The sequence below is a fragment of the Crocuta crocuta genome, unplaced genomic scaffold (genome assembly GCF_008692635.1).
Source record: "Crocuta crocuta isolate KB4526 unplaced genomic scaffold, BGI_CrCroc_1.0 scaffold29, whole genome shotgun sequence".
Lineage (NCBI taxonomy): Eukaryota > Metazoa > Chordata > Mammalia > Carnivora > Hyaenidae > Crocuta > Crocuta crocuta.
The window spans coordinates 7,012,829-7,030,974 of record NW_027533280.1 but is presented as its reverse complement, the minus strand read 5'-3'; the positions used below and the strand labels follow the sequence as shown (position 1 = coordinate 7,030,974).

General features: G+C 51.0%; 1 protein-coding gene across 1 annotated transcript in view; it reads left to right on the top strand.

Annotated features, from left to right (window-relative positions):
- The first annotated feature begins 12,082 nt into the window (after positions 1 to 12,082).
- SLC8B1 (solute carrier family 8 member B1) overlaps positions 12,083 to 18,146 on the top strand; it is a 23,720-nt gene continuing 17,656 nt past the window's right edge. Inside the window, exons 1-3 of the mRNA XM_077747916.1 lie at positions 12,083 to 12,170; positions 12,546 to 12,701; positions 13,997 to 14,246. Coding sequence (XP_077604042.1) covers positions 14,079 to 14,246 — 168 coding nt within the window. The 5' untranslated portion in view covers positions 12,083 to 12,170; positions 12,546 to 12,701; positions 13,997 to 14,078. The remainder of the gene's footprint in view (positions 12,171 to 12,545; positions 12,702 to 13,996; positions 14,247 to 18,146) is intronic.

Below are 18,146 nucleotides of genomic sequence, written 5' to 3'. Positions count from 1 at the left end.
GAGCACGTCCGGGGTGGGCGGGGCCCGCCTTAAAGGGCCCCGGCGCCCGCGTCCGCCTACGCAATCTGCGTCGCACACTTTACCCCTAACTGCTTGTCTTTCAAATCGTCAGACCTTGAGAAAAGGTGCAAGCGTGGTAAATACCCCATGTGCCTGCCATCGATGGCTAATATTTTGTTATATTTACTTATTTGACCCAGGATCCACTCCTCACACCATACACAAATGTAAACTCCTAAGTAATATAACTAACAAAACTACAAGTATAGAAAAAAATATAAGTGAATTCCTCCATAGCTTGTGTGTGGGAAAAAGGCCCTCCAACTATGATTTAAAATCCAGATGTGATAAAAGGTCAATACACTTGAGTACATAAAATCTTCTGTAACTTTTACACGTGGAAGACACCATAAGCAAAGTCAAAAGGTAGGTAACTGACAAAGGAAAATATTTACAATAGATATTATAGATCAAAGGCTAACATCATTAATATACGAAGAACTCTTTAAATGTGAAAGAGGAAACCCGTGAAAACCAGATAGAAACATGGACAAAAACATGAACAGGTGATGAAAAAAGATGTAAAAATGATCCTTAAACTTATGAAAAATGCTCACCTCATTGGCCATAAGAGAAATCCAAGTGATAGCTACACTGAGGATAAACTTTTATAGAAATAAATGCTACAAGTCTTGAGTGCATGTGAAAACTGAGGAGATCAGAATAAGGTCTGTGATTTAGTTAAAAGTGGTGTGTTTGGGTCAAGTTCCTGGCTTTGATCATTGCAGTTTGGCTTGGAGGATGTTATCTTTGGGAGAAGATCGATAAACTGTACTACTTTTCAAAAAAACTTAAAAAAAATAAACTATTTCTCACCTGTCAGATTAGAAAAAAAATTAAGAAGCTTCACAGCATACTCTCTCCCTTGATGGCTCTGGGGAAACAGACATGGATACCTCGCTGATAGATGCTAAATGGAGGGAAGTAGGTAATGTCTCAAAAAACTTCACATGCGTTTTACCTTCTGACCCAGTAATTCCACTTCCAGATATTTATGTATAAGGTTGTTCACTNAGGATGTTATCTTTGGGAGAAGATCGATAAACTGTACTACTTTTCAAAAAAACTTAAAAAAAATAAACTATTTCTCACCTGTCAGATTAGAAAAAAAATTAAGAAGCTTCACAGCATACTCTCTCCCTTGATGGCTCTGGGGAAACAGACATGGATACCTCGCTGATAGATGCTAAATGGAGGGAAGTAGGTAATGTCTCAAAAAACTTCACATGCGTTTTACCTTCTGACCCAGTAATTCCACTTCTAGATATTTATGTATAAGGTTGTTCACTACAGCATTGTTCGTAATTTTAAAATATTGGAAACACCTAGGCTCCTAGGTGGCTCAGTCTGTTAAGCATCCGACTCTTGACTTTGGCTCAGGTCATGATGTCAAGTTTCATTAGATGGAGCATCACCTTGGGCTCTATGCTGACTGTAGGGAGCCTGCTCCTTGGGATTCTCTCTCTTCCTCTCTCTCTCTGCCCCCACCTCTACTACCCCCTCCCACGCACGCATGCCCCTTCTCTCTCAAAACAAATAACAAACTTAAAAAATATTGGAAACACCCTAATGCCATAGATATGAAATTTAGTAACTGGATCAGCTCCCAGATAGATACTATGCAGCTGTAAAAAAAAAAAAAAAAAAGAATAAGGAAGTTTTTTACACATTTTCACTGAAAAAAGCAAAGTGTGAAAAAGTATATATAATATGCAATCTTTTGTGTAAGAAAGAAGGAGAGATAAAATTTACTTGAATCTTCTAATTTTTGCAAAGGAAACACACAGGAGGGATAAACTGAAAATTAATGGAATTAGTTTCCCAAGGAGATGGGTAAGGAAGGGGTGGAAGGGTTAGGAGAGAGCATGACATGTCCATGAAGATAACTTTTTGTAGTTTTCTTTTTTCTTGATTCCAATATTAACGAAAATACAGTGTTTTCTTTCTGCATAGTTTTGACTTTGGGAAATGTGTTGATATTTTGCGTACTTAAAAAAAATCCAAGTCTGGGGCGCCCGGGTGGCTCAGTTGGTTGAACGCCGATTTCAGCTGGGTCATGATCTCACAGTTTGTGAGTTCAAGCCCCGCATCAGGCTCTGTGCTGACAGCTCAGAGCCAGAACCCTACTTCGGATTCTGTGTCTCAAGGGGCCCACCTCATACCCAGATGCACTAAAGGGAGTCAGGGCTCCATGAAGAAAAGGCTGACTCCAGGGCTGGGCCAGGGAAAGTATGAGATGAACCTAGAACATCTTGTGCCCGAAACCACGAAGGAATACAAAGAAGGATGGAAGTGTCTCCACGGGGCAGTGAGACTCCCACTGGTGAAAAGCGGGACATTTGGAGCATCGTAACAATGACAGTAATGTGCTTAGAAGCACTGAATTAAATAAAGCTCACGAGGCCAGACTAAGAACACCGGCACCTTGATCTTGGACTTCCCAGCCTTTGGAACCATGAGAAATGAAATGTGTGTGGTCTAAGTCCCCCAGGCTGTGGTATTTTGATACGTCGCCGAGCTGACCAGCGCACAGAGTCACATGGTAATTCTATATTTGGCGTTTGGTTTCCCAAAGCAGCTGCGTCATTTTATATCCTCACCTGTGCAGGGGTTCCCTTGCCTTCGCATCCTCACCTACACTTGTTATTATGTCTTTTAAAGTCACGGCCACCCTCAGGACTGTGAAGAAGGATCTCAGAGCCTCAATTCGCATTTCTCTAAATGGTATGGGGCCATCTCCCAAGCTTATCGGCCCCCTTGTATGTCTATTTGGGGAGATGTTGACCAGATCCTTTGCCTAGTTTTTAACAGATTATTTGCCCTTTTCTTGTTGAGCCATAAGCTCCGTACAAGTCCCTTACCAGAGAAACGATTTGCAAAACTTTTCTCCCCAGGGGAGTTCTGAGCAGAGGAAAACGTGATCTGGTTTCATATTTTGACAGAGTCCCTTCGACAGCAATGATGAGGGTAGAAACAGGGAGCCAGTGAGGAGGGCCCTGCAGCCGACCTAGCCCTCTGACCAGGGTGCTGGCCGAGGAGGTGCAAAGAGGCCACACTGGTGACACATGGTTTTTGTCATTCTCGGGGAAGGATTTGCTGAGGGAAGGGCCGGAGTGGGCTGAGAAGGAATCGGGGCGACTCCGGTTTGCCCCGCCTAAGCACCTGCACCTGGGAGGGGGTGATTGTTGGGGAAGCAGGAGGGGGTGGAGGGGGGGCCATGTGAGAATCCAGAGCTGTGTAAGTGTGTGTCTGTCAGATGTTTTCTGAGCCTAAGGAACCATGTCTGCCTGGAGGCCATTCCTTCCCCAGCCTCCACCCACGCACCCTTGTCATGCAGAGAGCAAGTGCTGGACAGGGAGATGTCACAGACACGCACAAACACAATGGTAAGTATGTGAGGTGACAGGTATGTAAATTAACTTGATGTGGTGATCATTTCACAATGTGGACATATATCAAAACATCGTGTTGTACATCTTAAATACAGACCGTTTTTATTTGTAAATTGCACTTAAATAAAGCTAGAAAGAAAGAAAGAAAGAGAAAGAAGAAACAAAGAAGGAAGGAAGGAAAGAAAGGAAAGAAGGAAGAGAAAAGAGAGAAAGAGAAGGAAAGAAAAAAGGAAGAAAGGAAGAGAGAAGGAAAGGAAGGAAGGAGGAAAGAAAGAAGGAAGGAAAAAAGAAAGAGAAGAAAAGAAAGAAAGTAAGGAAGAGAGAAAGAAAGAAACAAAGAAATAAAAGAGAGAGAAGGACAGAAAGAAAAAGAAAGAAAAGGTAAAGAAAAGAAAGGAAAAGGAAAGAAAAGAAAAGAAAGGAAAGGAAAGAAAGAAAAAGCTAACACACCTTCCAAGGCCTTTCCTGGAGGGAAAAGGAAATGAGCTTCTCGCAGACCAGGGACACACGGGGGTCCTCAGCCCCACTGGTCGTCGAGAACAGCCCTGTCTCCAAGTGTGGCAAATGAGACTTAAATTATTTTCTTATTTGATTCTAAATTTTCTTGGGACAAATTTTTCAGAGCTGGCCCTTAGAGAAAAATCTTGGGGCGGGTTATTGTGTATAAATAGATTTGTCCTCAGAGACACCTGAGCACCTGGCCCTCCTGAAGTCCTGTGCTATTATTGGGTGTATGGCCACTCCTTTAATATTAAAGAAAAAAAAGTCTATAGGTCTATCTAAATGCCTATACGTCTATGTGTATGCCGATTTATATGTCTGTAAGTATATCCTTTGTCTCCCATGTTATTCTATATCTGTCTGTATCTATATGTCTGTGTCCCTACGGTATCAGGGTCATTATCTGCATCCTCAAGTAGAGCTGGTAGAGCGATCGGATTCTGGTTTCCTGCAGCTGGTTAGTGCCATCTCGCACTTTGGATACAGTTAGGATTAGAACCAAGGCGGGGGGGAAGGACATTCCTGGCGGGGAAACTGATTCTGGGGCAGTGAGTAAACCAGCTCGGCGGGATCCAATGACAGCCCTCATCTTTAGCTTCCTGCCTGCCGGCGCCTGGCACCACGCGTGGCATCTGCAAAGTGTGCGCCTGCAGGCTTGCTGTGAGTGGAGGCCAAGGACAGAGAGGCAGTTTGGAAGGGTCCGTTGAAGGCAGATGATGGACAGTGAGCTTTGAGAACCATGGGGAGCCATGGATGGTTTTAGAGCTGGGGAGTGAAGGCAGTGAGAAAGATAGGTTTTGGGGGAGATTGGCCAAGAGGTGGTAAGGGGTCACAGTCATGATGTGGGAGGCGCCCTGTTCTGAGGCTTCCTGGCTGTGTGGGCGTGAAAGAGCAGAGAGGGGCCAGTGCCGGAGGGGAGAGGGTTGCAGGAGATAACGGGATGCTCCTTGATTTGCCCCAAAGTAATTTTCTAAAGCTTTGAGGGTGCCCTTCTGCCACTCTGCACACTGTTGGTGAGCTGGACCCCAGGGGGCATCCCAGCTCCCTTCCCATCCCTGGAAAGGAAGGACTTACTCCCTTGGCATGGACATCCATCATCACTATCCAGTGTTAAACAAAACGTGTGGACGCTTTCTCTTACAGAATCCTCACACCTACCCAACAAGTCCTCACTGCTACTATTCCTATTGTACAGGTGGGGAAACTGAGGCTGTGGCAGGTGAAGTGACTTGCCCAGGTCACTCAACCAGGAAATGTCAGACTAGGGATTTGAATTCAGCTCCGGCAGCGCCGTGGGCGCTGTCCATGGTGTCCACCACCAGAGGGCGCACTCCACCGATTCTCAACCGCTTCCCCGTTTGATAGCATTTCCCGCCTCCCTCCTAAGGGTGCCAGGGGCACTGGCTAGAGACAGATTGGGCCCCGTGTCCCCAGTCCAACCTTCATTTGCTGGGGGGCGGGATGTCTTTGGCTAAAGTGACATCACCATTCTGTGCCTCAGTTTAGTCATCTCTAAAAAAGGGGTAAGAACAGGACTTCGTTCATAAGGTTACCTACCAGGATTCAGTGAGACCCTTGCACAGGCGCTGAAACTCAGTGGGACTCGGTAACTGTTACTCGTCAGCATTGGTGCCTTCTAAGTGTCCTGTATTCGCCTACAGCTGCTCCACCAAGAATTCTGTGTGATGACACTTCCCACTGGCATTTGGTGCAAGTGCCCGCTGTGGACTGACCAAGCGGAAGCAAGGGCAATAGCATTCTCATTAGCCAGACAGCTGGGGTAATGGAGCATGGCGCTGGGGATTCAGGCAGACTTGGTTCAAATCCCAGGTCCGTCATTTGCTGGCTGTGTGATCCTGAGAAAGTGAACTCACCTCTCTGAGCCCCAGTAACAAGGGGATAATAATCATCGACACCATATAGGCTTGTCCAAGGTTTGTGCAGTGCTGGGCGCCACAGAAACCTTGAAGTAATGGGACCCTCTCCCATCCTGCCTTCTAATGCCTTCTAATCCCTTGGGCCCCCCAACTTGCTCCAGGCCCCACACAAAGGGGCAGACCTCACGTCTCAGGATCCTGGCCTGTCCCCCACACCCTGGCCCCTGCGCAGGTCCTACCCGCACCACGGCCAGCTTTTCAGGCTTCACCATCCAAAGCAACCGTCTATGCCAAGGAAAAGGGGCTCCCCAGGCCAAGAGGTCACTGCTCAGGCTCAGGGACGGCCCAGTAGTGCCTGGCAGGCCCTCTGCATTGTCCCCATGCAGGGCCTCCGAGCCTCCCCGTGGGTCATGTGACCCCCTATGGCCACTGCTGTGCCTCGGCCGTGACCAGTCACTCTGGACGTGCTGCACGTGACCGTGGAGCAATTCTGTGTTCCCATGGGCTCAACCCCTGATAACATCCGACACCCACCTGCTGAGCGCTTACAGATCCCTAGTGTCTGAGGTGCATTTTCTCCTTCAATCTTTGCAACAAGCCTAAGTGATCCAAGAGCCCTTTGGCCCGTTTTAAAAGTAGAAAACCAAAGTCCGAGAGGAGAGGTAACTTCCCCCTGAGTCTGCCTGACCTGAGGCCTCATTCTTGTCCAGGACATACCAGGATCACCGAAGACGGGCAGGCCTCTAATGTGCAGAGTCTCTCCAAAACGAAGTCAACAACGTCATTTTGTAGTGGCATCAATGGCCAGACAAGACCCCCATAGAAAGATACTCAAGCCAATGAAAATGTGCCAGCTTTGCTAAAAGGAGAAAAAAATACAAATGAAACAAGTGATGAGAAAGTATTTTTTTAACCCACCGGGTTGGCAAGTGGGACACCCCTTTATAAAACTCACGCTCTGGGGGCACCTGGGTGGCTCAGTCGGTTGAGCATCCGACTTCTCGGCTAAGGCCATAATCTCGGGGTCCATGAGTTCAAGCCCCATGTCTGGCTCTCTGTTGACAGCTCGGAGCCTGGAGCCTGCTTCGGATTCTGTGTCTCCCTCGCTCTCTGCCCCTCCCCCACTTGCTCTCTGTCTCTCTCAAAACAATAAACATTAAAAAAATATTTTTAAAGAAAAAGAATGACTTAACGATTTTAGACTTAAATGTCCTGGCATGAGGGACGCCCATAAAATGGTATTAATTTTTAAAAATGCAAGTCATAAAATAACATCAATATCAGGAGTCTTTTATAGAAATTTAATGAAATCAAAGTTGGGAGACCTACATGCATATATTTTCAGATACCTGCTCTCAGCTGGTTGTCTGGGGCAGGGCAGGAGCAGGGTAGAGGGGTGGCGGGTCTTCAGGAAAGGGTAGGAGGGCAGAATGAATTTCGCGATTCATTGTTTTGGCTTTCAGACTTTAATCACCGCTCTTCCTGCCCTTCTGATATTACGTGTAAAAACGAGCACCTCCTTCCACCCGGATCCTTGCTCTGGCCCAAGCGATCTCACTCCTCGGTTTATGACTGTGAAGGTCAGGGTCATGTGTCAGCTTGGCTGAGCCATAGCCCCCGGTTGGTTGTTTATCAAGCATTGAGCTAGTAGTTGCAGGGAGGGAATTCTGTAGAGGTGATTAAAGTCCATAATCAGTTGGCTTCAAGCAAAGGAGGCTAATCCTGGATCATCTGGGTGGATCTGATCCAACCTGTCGAAAAGCCTTAACAGACCTGACCCTTCCCCCAAGAAGAAATTCCATTTGCGATGGCTCATGCCCAAGACTTTCAAGCCAGCTGCCCTCTCGGTTTTGGACTCACCCAACCAGCCCCACAGTCTTGAAAATCCACTCCTTGCAGTGCATTTCTGAACCCCCTTCTCTACCTCGTTGTTCCTGGTTGTACCCTGCTGACACGATGCCCTAGGAGAAGTTTTTTGCAAACGCACCAGGAGGCGTGTGAGAAAGATGGCAATGAATGCAACATCCCGGGAACAACCCACATCTCTCCATCAATGGGAAAAGGGCCCACAAACCCTGGTACAGTCATGCAGTGACCACGACAGAGCATTGGACACACGAGCCGCGGCCACACGGGGCAACATCATGAAGACCGCGGACGAGAAGGTGAAGGAAAAAAGTTGCAGAAGAATATGTGAACGACTCCTCAATTTCCATAGAGTTCAAGGACAGGCAGAACAAAATAAGTTGCTGCTTAGGAAAACGTAAACGGTGATAAATGTTTACGTGTACATGTAATGTACACGTAATGTACATTATAATATACTCATGGATACTGTACATTATACCACAATATATAACAATTTCTTATGTGCATCAAATAAAATACGTTAGAAGTACTACATATACACATTCTATATATATTTAGTATATATATATGAAACCAAGGTTTGTGCATATGGTGGGAGAATGATTTTTTTAAGTTTATTTATTTATTTGTGAAGGGGGGGTGGGGCAGAAAGAAAGGGAGAGAGAGAAAACCCCAAGGAGGCTCCATGCTGTCAGTGCAGACCCCCACACGGGGCTCGATCTCACAAACCGCAAGATCATGACCTGAGCCCAAATCCAGAGTCAGACGCTTACCCCACTGAGCCACCCAGATGCCCCAATGATGGGAGAATGATTTAAACAATCATCAAGTTGGTGGTGGTTTCAGACTCTGAACGTACTGATGAGGTTCTGTTTTTTAATCTGAATGGGAGGTGTTTGTGTGTTAATTTTCTTATTTTACCTGTAGGTAAGTAACTATTTTTGCCCCGTTTTGCACATAAAGTAGAGTCCACAATAAAACATTTTTAAAAAAACGAGGCAACTGTAAGCCTCCGCTGGAAGAGGAAGCCGAGTATATAGGGAATATCTTGGTGGAGGTTAAAACCAGATGTTCGTCAGGAACAGAAAAGCATTCTAGAACACGAGGGTAGGGAGGCACCAGGTAGAATATCACAGAGCCAGGGCGAACTGCTCTCCGGCCTCAATCCTTCGCCTCTCAGTCCAGAGTTCCAAGCTCTGCACACCACACATAATCTAAATTGCTTCCCTGAGGCAGTCGCTGGGGCTCAGGTGGGTAGGAAAGGAGATTTTCTCTCTCTGAGAAAGGAGGGGAAGGGGGAGACGGAAAAGGAAGAGAAGAAAAAAAACCAGAATGTTGAAAGGCTTCGTGGCAATATTTCCCAGGAGATCCCACAAATGGCTGACCCAACCCGCTGTTGCAGGACCGTTAGGGGCTTCTGGTTGCTGCGCAATTATAAAGACCGCTGCCGAGAACGCTCTTGCGCTTAGCGCATTGTCCACATCTTCTCTTCTTCACCGTGGAAACCTCTGGAGCAACTCTGGTGGCACAAAAGGCGCACGTGTCTCTGAGGCGCTTACAAGTGACGTGTATCAATTGCCAAGTCACCTTCTAGAAGGATCATTGCAGTGGAGACTCCCCCCTGCAAAATGCTGATGAGAACACTTCCTCTGAGAGGTAGTGAGCGCCGCGTCCGTGGGAGAGGTTAAGTAGGTGTGATGTGACCATTTGCTCTAGGGCCGCTAGGATCAGGGGGCAACTTGGATTGCTTGCAGGGGAGACTCAGGCACCCCGAAGGAACCTTCCAAGTCTCGGGGCCTCTCTGAGTAAGCCTGAAATTTCCGATTCTCTTGTTCCCTTCTGACGTTCCACTTACTACTGCTCATGTCCCCCAAGAGCTTGCACTGTTTCCGGCGCTGCCACCATGCCCTGGACCTCCTGAACAGGGGGGTTTGATGAACCTCCCGCTGAGAGGTGGAATCTGTTTCTTCTCGAATCTCGGGGGATCTGCGCCCACAGTGTGGCACGATGGCGCGGTTATCACTTCCACAACTAGCCCTATAAGGCAACGTGGCGGCTGCCCTGAGCCCCGGAGCCTTGACGTGTGTCCCCCGAGCTGCCCCGGCCCCTGGCTATCATGTCTGAGGAGTCCAGCTGCCTGAGGCTGCCTTGCTCTGGGGAAGCCCCGAGAGCAGCTCCTGCAGAGAGATCACACGGAGACGCCCTGAGACTCCATGAAGAAAGAGGAATGTCCAGGCAGCAGCCCCCGACCCCTCACAGCCGCCCGTTTCCAGCCACCACACCCGAGCAGGCACCTAAGAGCCCTGCTCCAGTGTCACCCGAGGGAGCCCTTCCCCAATCCTTGACCCGCAGAAACTGACATATAGTAAAATGTGCTCGTTTGCAGATGGCAGTTACAGATGCCGGAGGCAAGTGCGAAAGCTTTCATTCAAACTCAACATTGTCACCCACTGGGCGTCAGACGCTGGGTCAGGTTCTTCTACCCTCAGCAATAATGCCGACGGTGATGATGATAATAATAGCAGCCTCTGTGTGTTCAGCAATTACAAGTACCGGGCAGGGGGCTACGGGTTTTACGTATCTAATCTCAGTGCGTCCTGATGACAGTCCTGTGGGAGCCGTGTAGGTGCTGTTACGAACCCCACTTTCCAGACCGGGAAACTCAGTTTCAAAAAGACAAAGTGAATTGTCCAAGGTCAAGTAGCCAGTAAATGGCAGAGGCAGAACTTGAACTTGGATTGGATGACTTCTGAGGCTACTCCTATGATGACTCGTGATATCAAAATGGCCTTTCCCAGGGGATGCCTGGGCGGCTCGGTCGGTTGAGCATCTGACTTCTGCTCAGGTCATGATTTTAGTTTGTGGGTTTGAGCCCCATGTCAGGCTCTGTGCTCAGAGCCTGGAGCCTGCTTTGGATTCTGTGACTCCTCCTTTCTCTCGCTGCCTCTCCCCCATTTGCGCTCTCTCTCTCTCAAAAATAAAAAAATACTTTTAAAAACATGGCCTTTCCCAGACTGGGAAATAGGCCTTAACCCTGATCCCTGTCCACTAAGCAAGGGCAAACCATGGGCTGTGTCCCAGGCCCCATTTGTCTCCCCTCTGTGTCCCCCAAGAGTCTTTTCCTCCCTTGACTCTTTCCTGGGGTCCCTCAACACACACTCTCCCCCCCCCCCCACCAGCCCTGGGAGACCACGAGATAGTGATCTGCTTGCACAGCTGACCTAGGATGGTGACACTGAATTTCTTCTGCTGGCTGGGCCACCGAGTCCCAGTTAGGGCCCCTTAGGGAAGGGGACTTTGGCTCCAAACTCAGCAATTTTGGAGCTACTTCCCCAAGCAGCAAGTGGCCTGGGGAACAGCTGACCTGGAGCGGGCTCAGTCATTCCCTTACCCAGACACTCGCTGTGGGCACCGCTGGGCTGGCTGCCTATAGCAGGAGGTGGGCTTGGCCTGTGCCCTGCTCCGATGGGCTCAGAGCTGGTAGGAGTTTAAGCATGTAAATCCCTACATTGCATGGGATAATGGTTGCAAGAATGCCTTCCATGGAGGGAGTATTCACTCAGCCCCCAGGCATAGGGCCCAGGCCTTTCCACACAGTATTGAATTCCATTAGGCGAAGACTCTGCCTATGATAGGTACTATGATCCTGCCCATTTTTCAGAGAAGGAAAGTGAGGCTCAAAGAGTGTGTTTAGCAAACGTTGCAAAGAAACCAGACGATCTGAGATTCCAAACTTACCATGCACTGGGCCACAGTGATATCCGTGTCCCAGAGNCCGAAAGGGCGCGAGGGCGGGACGCTGAGGGGCCCTGAACGCCGCCCGCGGGCGAGGGAGAAGGCGGGCAGCCGGAGAGCCGGGCAGAGGCGTCCGACGTGCAAGTGCGNCCGGGCTCCCAGCCTCCGTCCTTCCGCCCCGCCCTCGGAAGGGCTGTGAAGACCCGAACCTCCCCAGGGGCTGGGGGTCCGGGGGGCGGGTCCGAGTACAGCAGCGACTCCCCTGTCTTGACTTATGTGCCTTATTCTTCTTTTAAAAGCGATGCTAGTGGAGGGACCCCAATCCGGAGGTCTCGCGAACAGAGGCATCTCAGGCAGGGCAGCCGGAATATTTGCGGCACCTGCCTCTCCTGGGGTCACCGCTGATTTTACCTAAGCATCTGGGAGTAAAATTCCTAGTTTCATTCTCTAACTGCCCCTCTCCGGCCTCCTGGTGTCCTTAGCCTTCAGGTTTTAGCTCAGCTTCCGCTTGAGCGACAGCAGCGGAACCGACAGGCTGGGAACTGAAAGCACGGCGGCTAGTAGGGAGGCACCCCGAGACCTCCCCGGGACCTCGCGGGAGGCTGTGCCTTTAAGGGCGGGGGCGGGACCAGCATTCGGGGNGTCGGCTGCGCGGGCCGGCGGCCGGGGACCGGGCAGGCCGCGAGGCCTGGCGGGATCGAGGTCCGGAGTTTGCGGGTCCGAGGCCCGGCCGGAGGTAAGCGATGCCTCCTCGCCCGCCAGAGCGCCGGACCCCCAGAGTTCAACTTCTCAGTCTCCTCAAAGATTAGGAAACAACACTTTGATATTCCCGGGGTTTGCACCTAGAAAGTGCAGGCGCAAATGGGGTTGCAGCCCAACTTCCTGTACCCGCCTCTTCCTATCAGGATTGCAGATCTAATGAGAATTACACTCCGGACAGGCGTGCCGAAGGCGCTCCATAAATGCTTCCTTGTGAATGAGTACAAGAAATCTGTCGTCCGTGGAGAGGAGGCACGTGCTGATCCTCAAGCTGGGAACACCAGAGATGCAGACATTTATTGAGCTCTTACAGTATGCTCCGAATGGGCCCCCATTTGTCTTCATTTTGCAGATACCGAATCAGAAGCTCAGAGAGGTGAAGCGACCTCCCCAAGGCCGCGCAGCGCTGGTCAGTGGCCATGACTGGATTGGAAACCTGCAGCGTCCCGTTCCTAGTCGGTGCCAAGTGAAGTTCGGGAAAACAAGAGGAGAGGGGGAAGGTCACCAGGTAAGAAAAGAGCGCAGGGACAGGCGCCTTCTGCCTCCCCTCCTCTTCCCTTCTTTTGGGGTCTCCTCCTCCCCCTCCTGCCTGGTCAGGTCATTGAGAAACACTTGTGTAAAGAATGACCAAAAAAAAAAAAAAAAAAAAAAAAAAAAAAAACAACAAACCCAGAACAAAAAACGCCCAATGTTGTTTTCTGGACTTTGTTTCTTGTGATGGCAAAAACAAGTCCGCTCATGTATAACTTGTGAAAGAGGCAAAAGAAGGAAACTGGTGTGCCCAGGGCTTGTTTTTCCCCAGTTTGATTTCCTTGGGAGGAAATGCAGCTGGTTTTGCCCGGGTGTCCAGCTAAACGGCAGATACTAGATTCCAGCTCAGCTCTCCGCTCACAAGCTATGTGATCTTGAGCAACTCACTTCCCTCTGGGCCTTGATTGCCCCATCCCAGGAGCTGTTGGCTTTGGGACCTCCTGCCATGTGGCTTTGGGCAGGTTAGGGGACTCCTCAGGCCCCGGCTCCCTCCTCCCTGCGAGGGGCGGGAAGATGGTATCTGCGTCCTCCCGAGGACTGGATAAGAGAGAGAGGAAGGGCACCGGCACCGCGGCTGGGGAAACTGAGCTGGCTCGGCTCGNGACCTCCTGCCATGTGGCTTTGGGCAGGTTAGGGAACTCCTCAGGCCCCGGCTCCCTCCTCCCTGCGAGGGGCGGGAAGTCCTCCCGAGGACTGGATAAGAGAGAGAGGAAGGGCACCAGCACCGCGGCTGGGGAAACTGAGCTGGCTCGGCTCAGCGCCCAGGTTTGCTCATCTGTAGAATGGAAATAATAACAGTGCCTTCCCTTGGCCAGTTCTGGGAACTCAGTGAGGTCATCCGTGATAAGCGCTTCGCGCACCGTAGGACCTTCAAGAGTATTGCTTAGTCGTCTCACATCGGTGGCCCAGAGGCCAAGTGCACCCCCACAAGTCTGTTTTTGTCGTTGTGAGCCACTGCCCACTGCCCATATTTGTTTCACCCAGCTGGCCCCTGCAGCTGGGATCCCCTCGGAGTCCCAGGACCCGGCCGTCTGGCCCTGATGGTCCGGGCGCAGGTGCTGATGGGTGGAGAGGCCTGCATTGCCACGAGACACTACCTGGGGGCTTGGGAAGAAGGGCGTAACTAACCTGCGTGCTGAGCCAGTCAGTCCCTCCAAAGAGCTTCCGTCCAGAGAGTGGGTTTCTACATTTGGCTTTCCTTGGGGGGGGGTGGGGGGGCAGGAGCCCGGGCTCTTTGGTGACACTGCCCCTCCTTCCCATGTCACACCGCAGGCCACCGGAGCTGCCAGCTGTTTGGAAGTACGACGCTGCAGAAGGGGAAGTGGAGAGTGAGGGCCGGGCTCCTTGGGGGCTGATGAGCGGCTGGCAGCTGAATTTGCACTGGGTGCTGCGTTTGTTTTGTGTGCTGCTGATGGTGGAGATGGTGCCCGGGGCCAGGGGCCCATTTACGGGGGCCCACATGAGCCCCGTGTTTTCAGCCTCTGTTGCGAAGCAGACCTCCACGGTAGACGTGTATATCCAGGTACGAAGCTGGCATCAGGTGGGGGTGTATTCATCCAATCAACAACTATTTATTGAGTGTCTGCTGTGTGCCAGGTACTGAGCTGAACCCTGGGAGATCCCAGGGAATGATAAAGACAAAACTCCCTGCAGTCATGGAGCTAACAGTCTTCTGGGAGGACAGATAAAGGAGTACACATGGAAATTTCAGGTGGGGGCAAGATGTTAGCGGGAGCTGTGATGAGGAGGATGTATTTTCAATGAGTTCAGAGTAGGTGGTCACAGGTGGCTTCTATGAGGAACAGACTTCTGAGCCAAGCCCGGAATGGGAAAAGGAAGTCACTTATACAGACATCTGGGGTGGGGGGGTGGGGGGGGAAGGCATTCCAGGCAGAGAGAACAGTGAGTGCAAAGGCCCTGGGGCAGCAGAAAGCTCGGCATGTTCCTGGAGCAGTGAGGAGGCCAGAATGGCTGGTATAGGGTGAGATGAGGATGGAGAGGTAGTGGTGGCCAGATTATAAAAGGCCTTATAGGCTGAGGCTAGGAGGTGGTATTTGTTTACAATAGTTGGGAGTCCGTGGAGAGTTTTAAGCAAGGTGTTGTCAGAATCTGATGTATTTCTTCAAAGGAGCTCTCTGGCTTCTCTGGGGAGAGTGGATTGAGAGGAGTGAGGGTGGGTGAGGGGAGACCAGCGAGGGGCTTCTGCAGCCCTGTAGGTGAGTGGTGGCGGTTGCAGGAGATAGGAAAGAAGTGGAGGGGTCTGCGGTAAATGTTGGGGCACACCGAGTGGCACAGAGGAGACGGAAGGGCATGGTGGTGGGAGAAAGATTTCTGGGGGATGGAGGTGCTGTGCACTCGGATGCATGGAGGGAGCAGAAATGGGGGCGCCTCAGGGAGAGGCAGGAAGTCTTCCCCCAAGACAGGGAGGGTTTGGGCCATTGAGACTGGCTGCCGGGACTTGCACCACGCCCTTCCGATGTCTGTAAGCAGAGGAGAGATCGCAGGAGATGGCAAGTGAAAGGCCAGAGGCAGAGGACTGCTCACAGTGACCCCCTGGTGTCCCTTCCACCGCGGGAGGGGCCGGAGTCCCTGTTCCCAGGAGAATGGCACTGCAAACCCCTCCCTCTTGAACTGAAGGGCTAAGTGTTTAGCGCCCACGCCAGTTTGTGGGGCTGCAGAGTACCTCCACGCCCGCCCTCTGAGGCAGGCGAACAGGCAATTATACCCATTTTACAGATAGGAAAGTGATGTGTGGTTATAAAATTCACCGCAGCCTCTCAGGGCATGCTTCTCCTCCGGGGCAGGAAAACTGGACTAACCTGTGGCTTGTGCCAGATAATCTCGGAGTTATTGAGTATTTAGGCCAGCACCGTGGCACACTCAGCAGATTCTCCCCCCACCCCCCACCCCCCACCTGGGGACACATCTCTGCCATAGATGAAGGAGCCGGGGCTCAGGGAGGGGAAGCCAGAGCCAGGAGAGGGCTACATACTTTTTTGGGTGTCCTGGTGACTCAGGGAAGAGGATGAGAAGGGAATGGGGAGGAGCTGCAAAGTCCCCCACCCCAGACTGAGGGCAGGCAGTGCCACCATGGATTTGCTGCCCTGGGGCAGAGAGCGGGCTGGCCCTTAGGGAAGGGTATGGCCTCCTTTGGGTGGGCGCAGGCGCGCTGAAGAGGAATGTGATTCTGGAGGCTGATTTGGGGGACGCGCCTTGCTGGCTCACTCTGCCGTCAGGGAAATGAAGACAGGCGGGGCTGGGCGTGCCTCCCGGCATCCTCCCTGGCTGACCCTGAGAACAAGGAGGCGGGAAGGAGGATGGGCAGGNGGGGGGGGGGGGCAATCGCTTTGCCTCTCTGTGCCTTGGTCTTCGCGTGTATTAAATGGAAACAATTGTACCAGCCTCCTAGATCTGTCACAAAGACCGAGTGAGATGGTGCCCAGCATAGTGTGTGGCAAAACAGTTATGAGGACCTACTGTGTGCCGGGGTTTCAGAACACATAAGTGCTTGGAAGGGGAGCACCTGGAGTGATGAGAATGTATAACTGGGGGATCTGCCCTAGGCCAGAGGTAGTCAGGGAAGGCTTCCTAGAGGAAGCATCTGGGGGCCCAAGAATTAGAGGATGAGTGGATGAACGCAGAGAAAGGAGTGGTGCGCCAGGTGGACGGAGCCACGCAGTGCATTCAGCCCCAGGGGCTGGGGGCGCGGCCAGAGGGCTCCGAAGTCTCCCCCACCCCTCCACCCCCCAGTCTGGTGCTGGTGGGAGTTCAGAGAGGGCTGGAGGAGGTGGAACCACGACTCGACAAAGGTTTCTCTTTCAGTCACGGTGCCACCCACATAACCTAAAGTTCACTGTCTTTGCACTATTTTTCAGCGTGTCGCTTCGGGGCACCAGGACACTCCCACTGTCGTGCGCCGCTGCTGCCATCCACCCCCATCTGGCGGAACCGAGGCTCTGTCCTCATTAAATAACAACTCCCCAGCCCCTCGCCTCCAGCCCCTGCTGTCTGCTTTCTGCCTCTAGGAATCGACTGGTCCAGGCACCTCTGATAATAGAGATAATGAGTGTCTTTTTGGCGACGAGCTTATTGCACGGAGCATAACGCTCTCGGTCAGGTTCCCCGTGCGGTTCACGCGCCCTGTGGCTCGTGTGGGAATCTCCTTCCTTCGGCAGGCGGAGTCTAGTCCACTGGGGGTTACCCCACGTCTTGTGTATCCGTTCATCCCTCGGGGAGCCTGGGGTTGCTTGTGAACCTTCAGGCTGTTGTGAATCGTGCCGCTAGGAACGTGGGTGTGCCCTTCTCTCTCTGAGACCTGGCTTTCCATTCCTTTTGGTATAGACATGGAAGTGGATTTACCCGATCGTTCGGCAATTCTGTTTTTTTTTCCCAGTNGCAGGCGGAGTCTAGTCCACTGGGGGTTACCCCACGTCTTGTGTATCCGTTCATCCCTCGGGGAGCCTGGGGTTGCTTGTGAACCTTCAGGCTGTTGTGAATCGTGCCGCTAGGAACGTGGGTGTGCCCTTCTCTCTCTGAGACCTGGCTTTCCGTTCCTTTTGGTATAGACATGGAAGTGGATTTACCCGATCGTTTGGCAATTCTGTTTTTTTTCCCAGTGTCGTTGAGATAGAATTGACATCAGGCACTGCCCAAGTTGAAGGTGTGCAGTTTAATGAGTTGTGTGAAATGATGACAGTAAGCTTCTCATTCCATGTAGATTAAAAAAAGAAAAAAAAGATTTTTTTCCCCTCATGATGAGAACTCTTCGGATTTATTGTCCTAGCAGCTTTCATACGCCCCGCACAGTAGGGCTGACTAATCACCACGTGGTGCATTTCTCCCCTGTGCTGGTAATTCTCTTCTTCATTTTCTGGGGAACTGCCTCGCTGCTCCCCACGGCAGCTACACGGTTTTCCATCCCCACCAACAGTGCACAAGCGTTCTGATGTCTCCCCATCCTTGCCAATACTTGCTCTTTCCAGATGTGTTTGCTTTATATTGTAGCCACCTTAATGCGTGTGGGGCGGTATTTACAAAGCTTTTTTTAAAAAAATTGTTTTGGTAACATTTCTTCATTTTTGAGAGACAGAGAGACAGAGCATGATGGGGGAGGGGGCNGAGAGCAGAAGTCGGATGCTTAACCGACTGAGCCGTCCAGGTGCCCTCAAAGCTTTTAGCAGAAAGTTTGAGAAGAGGGAGGGAAATTCTAGGCTGCAGATGGTGCCTGAGCACATGCATGATGCGACAAAGGACAAATATTGTCATACAGAGACCTTCCCACTGAGAAATCTGGGGGTTTGAAGAAGGAATACAAATGACCATTAACGCACATTTTTGAGAAGGGCGCTTGACAGGTAGTTGAGGACTTGAAATTTAACAACATTGAGATTCCTACCCAAGACCTAGTGGCGGATACTGGTAT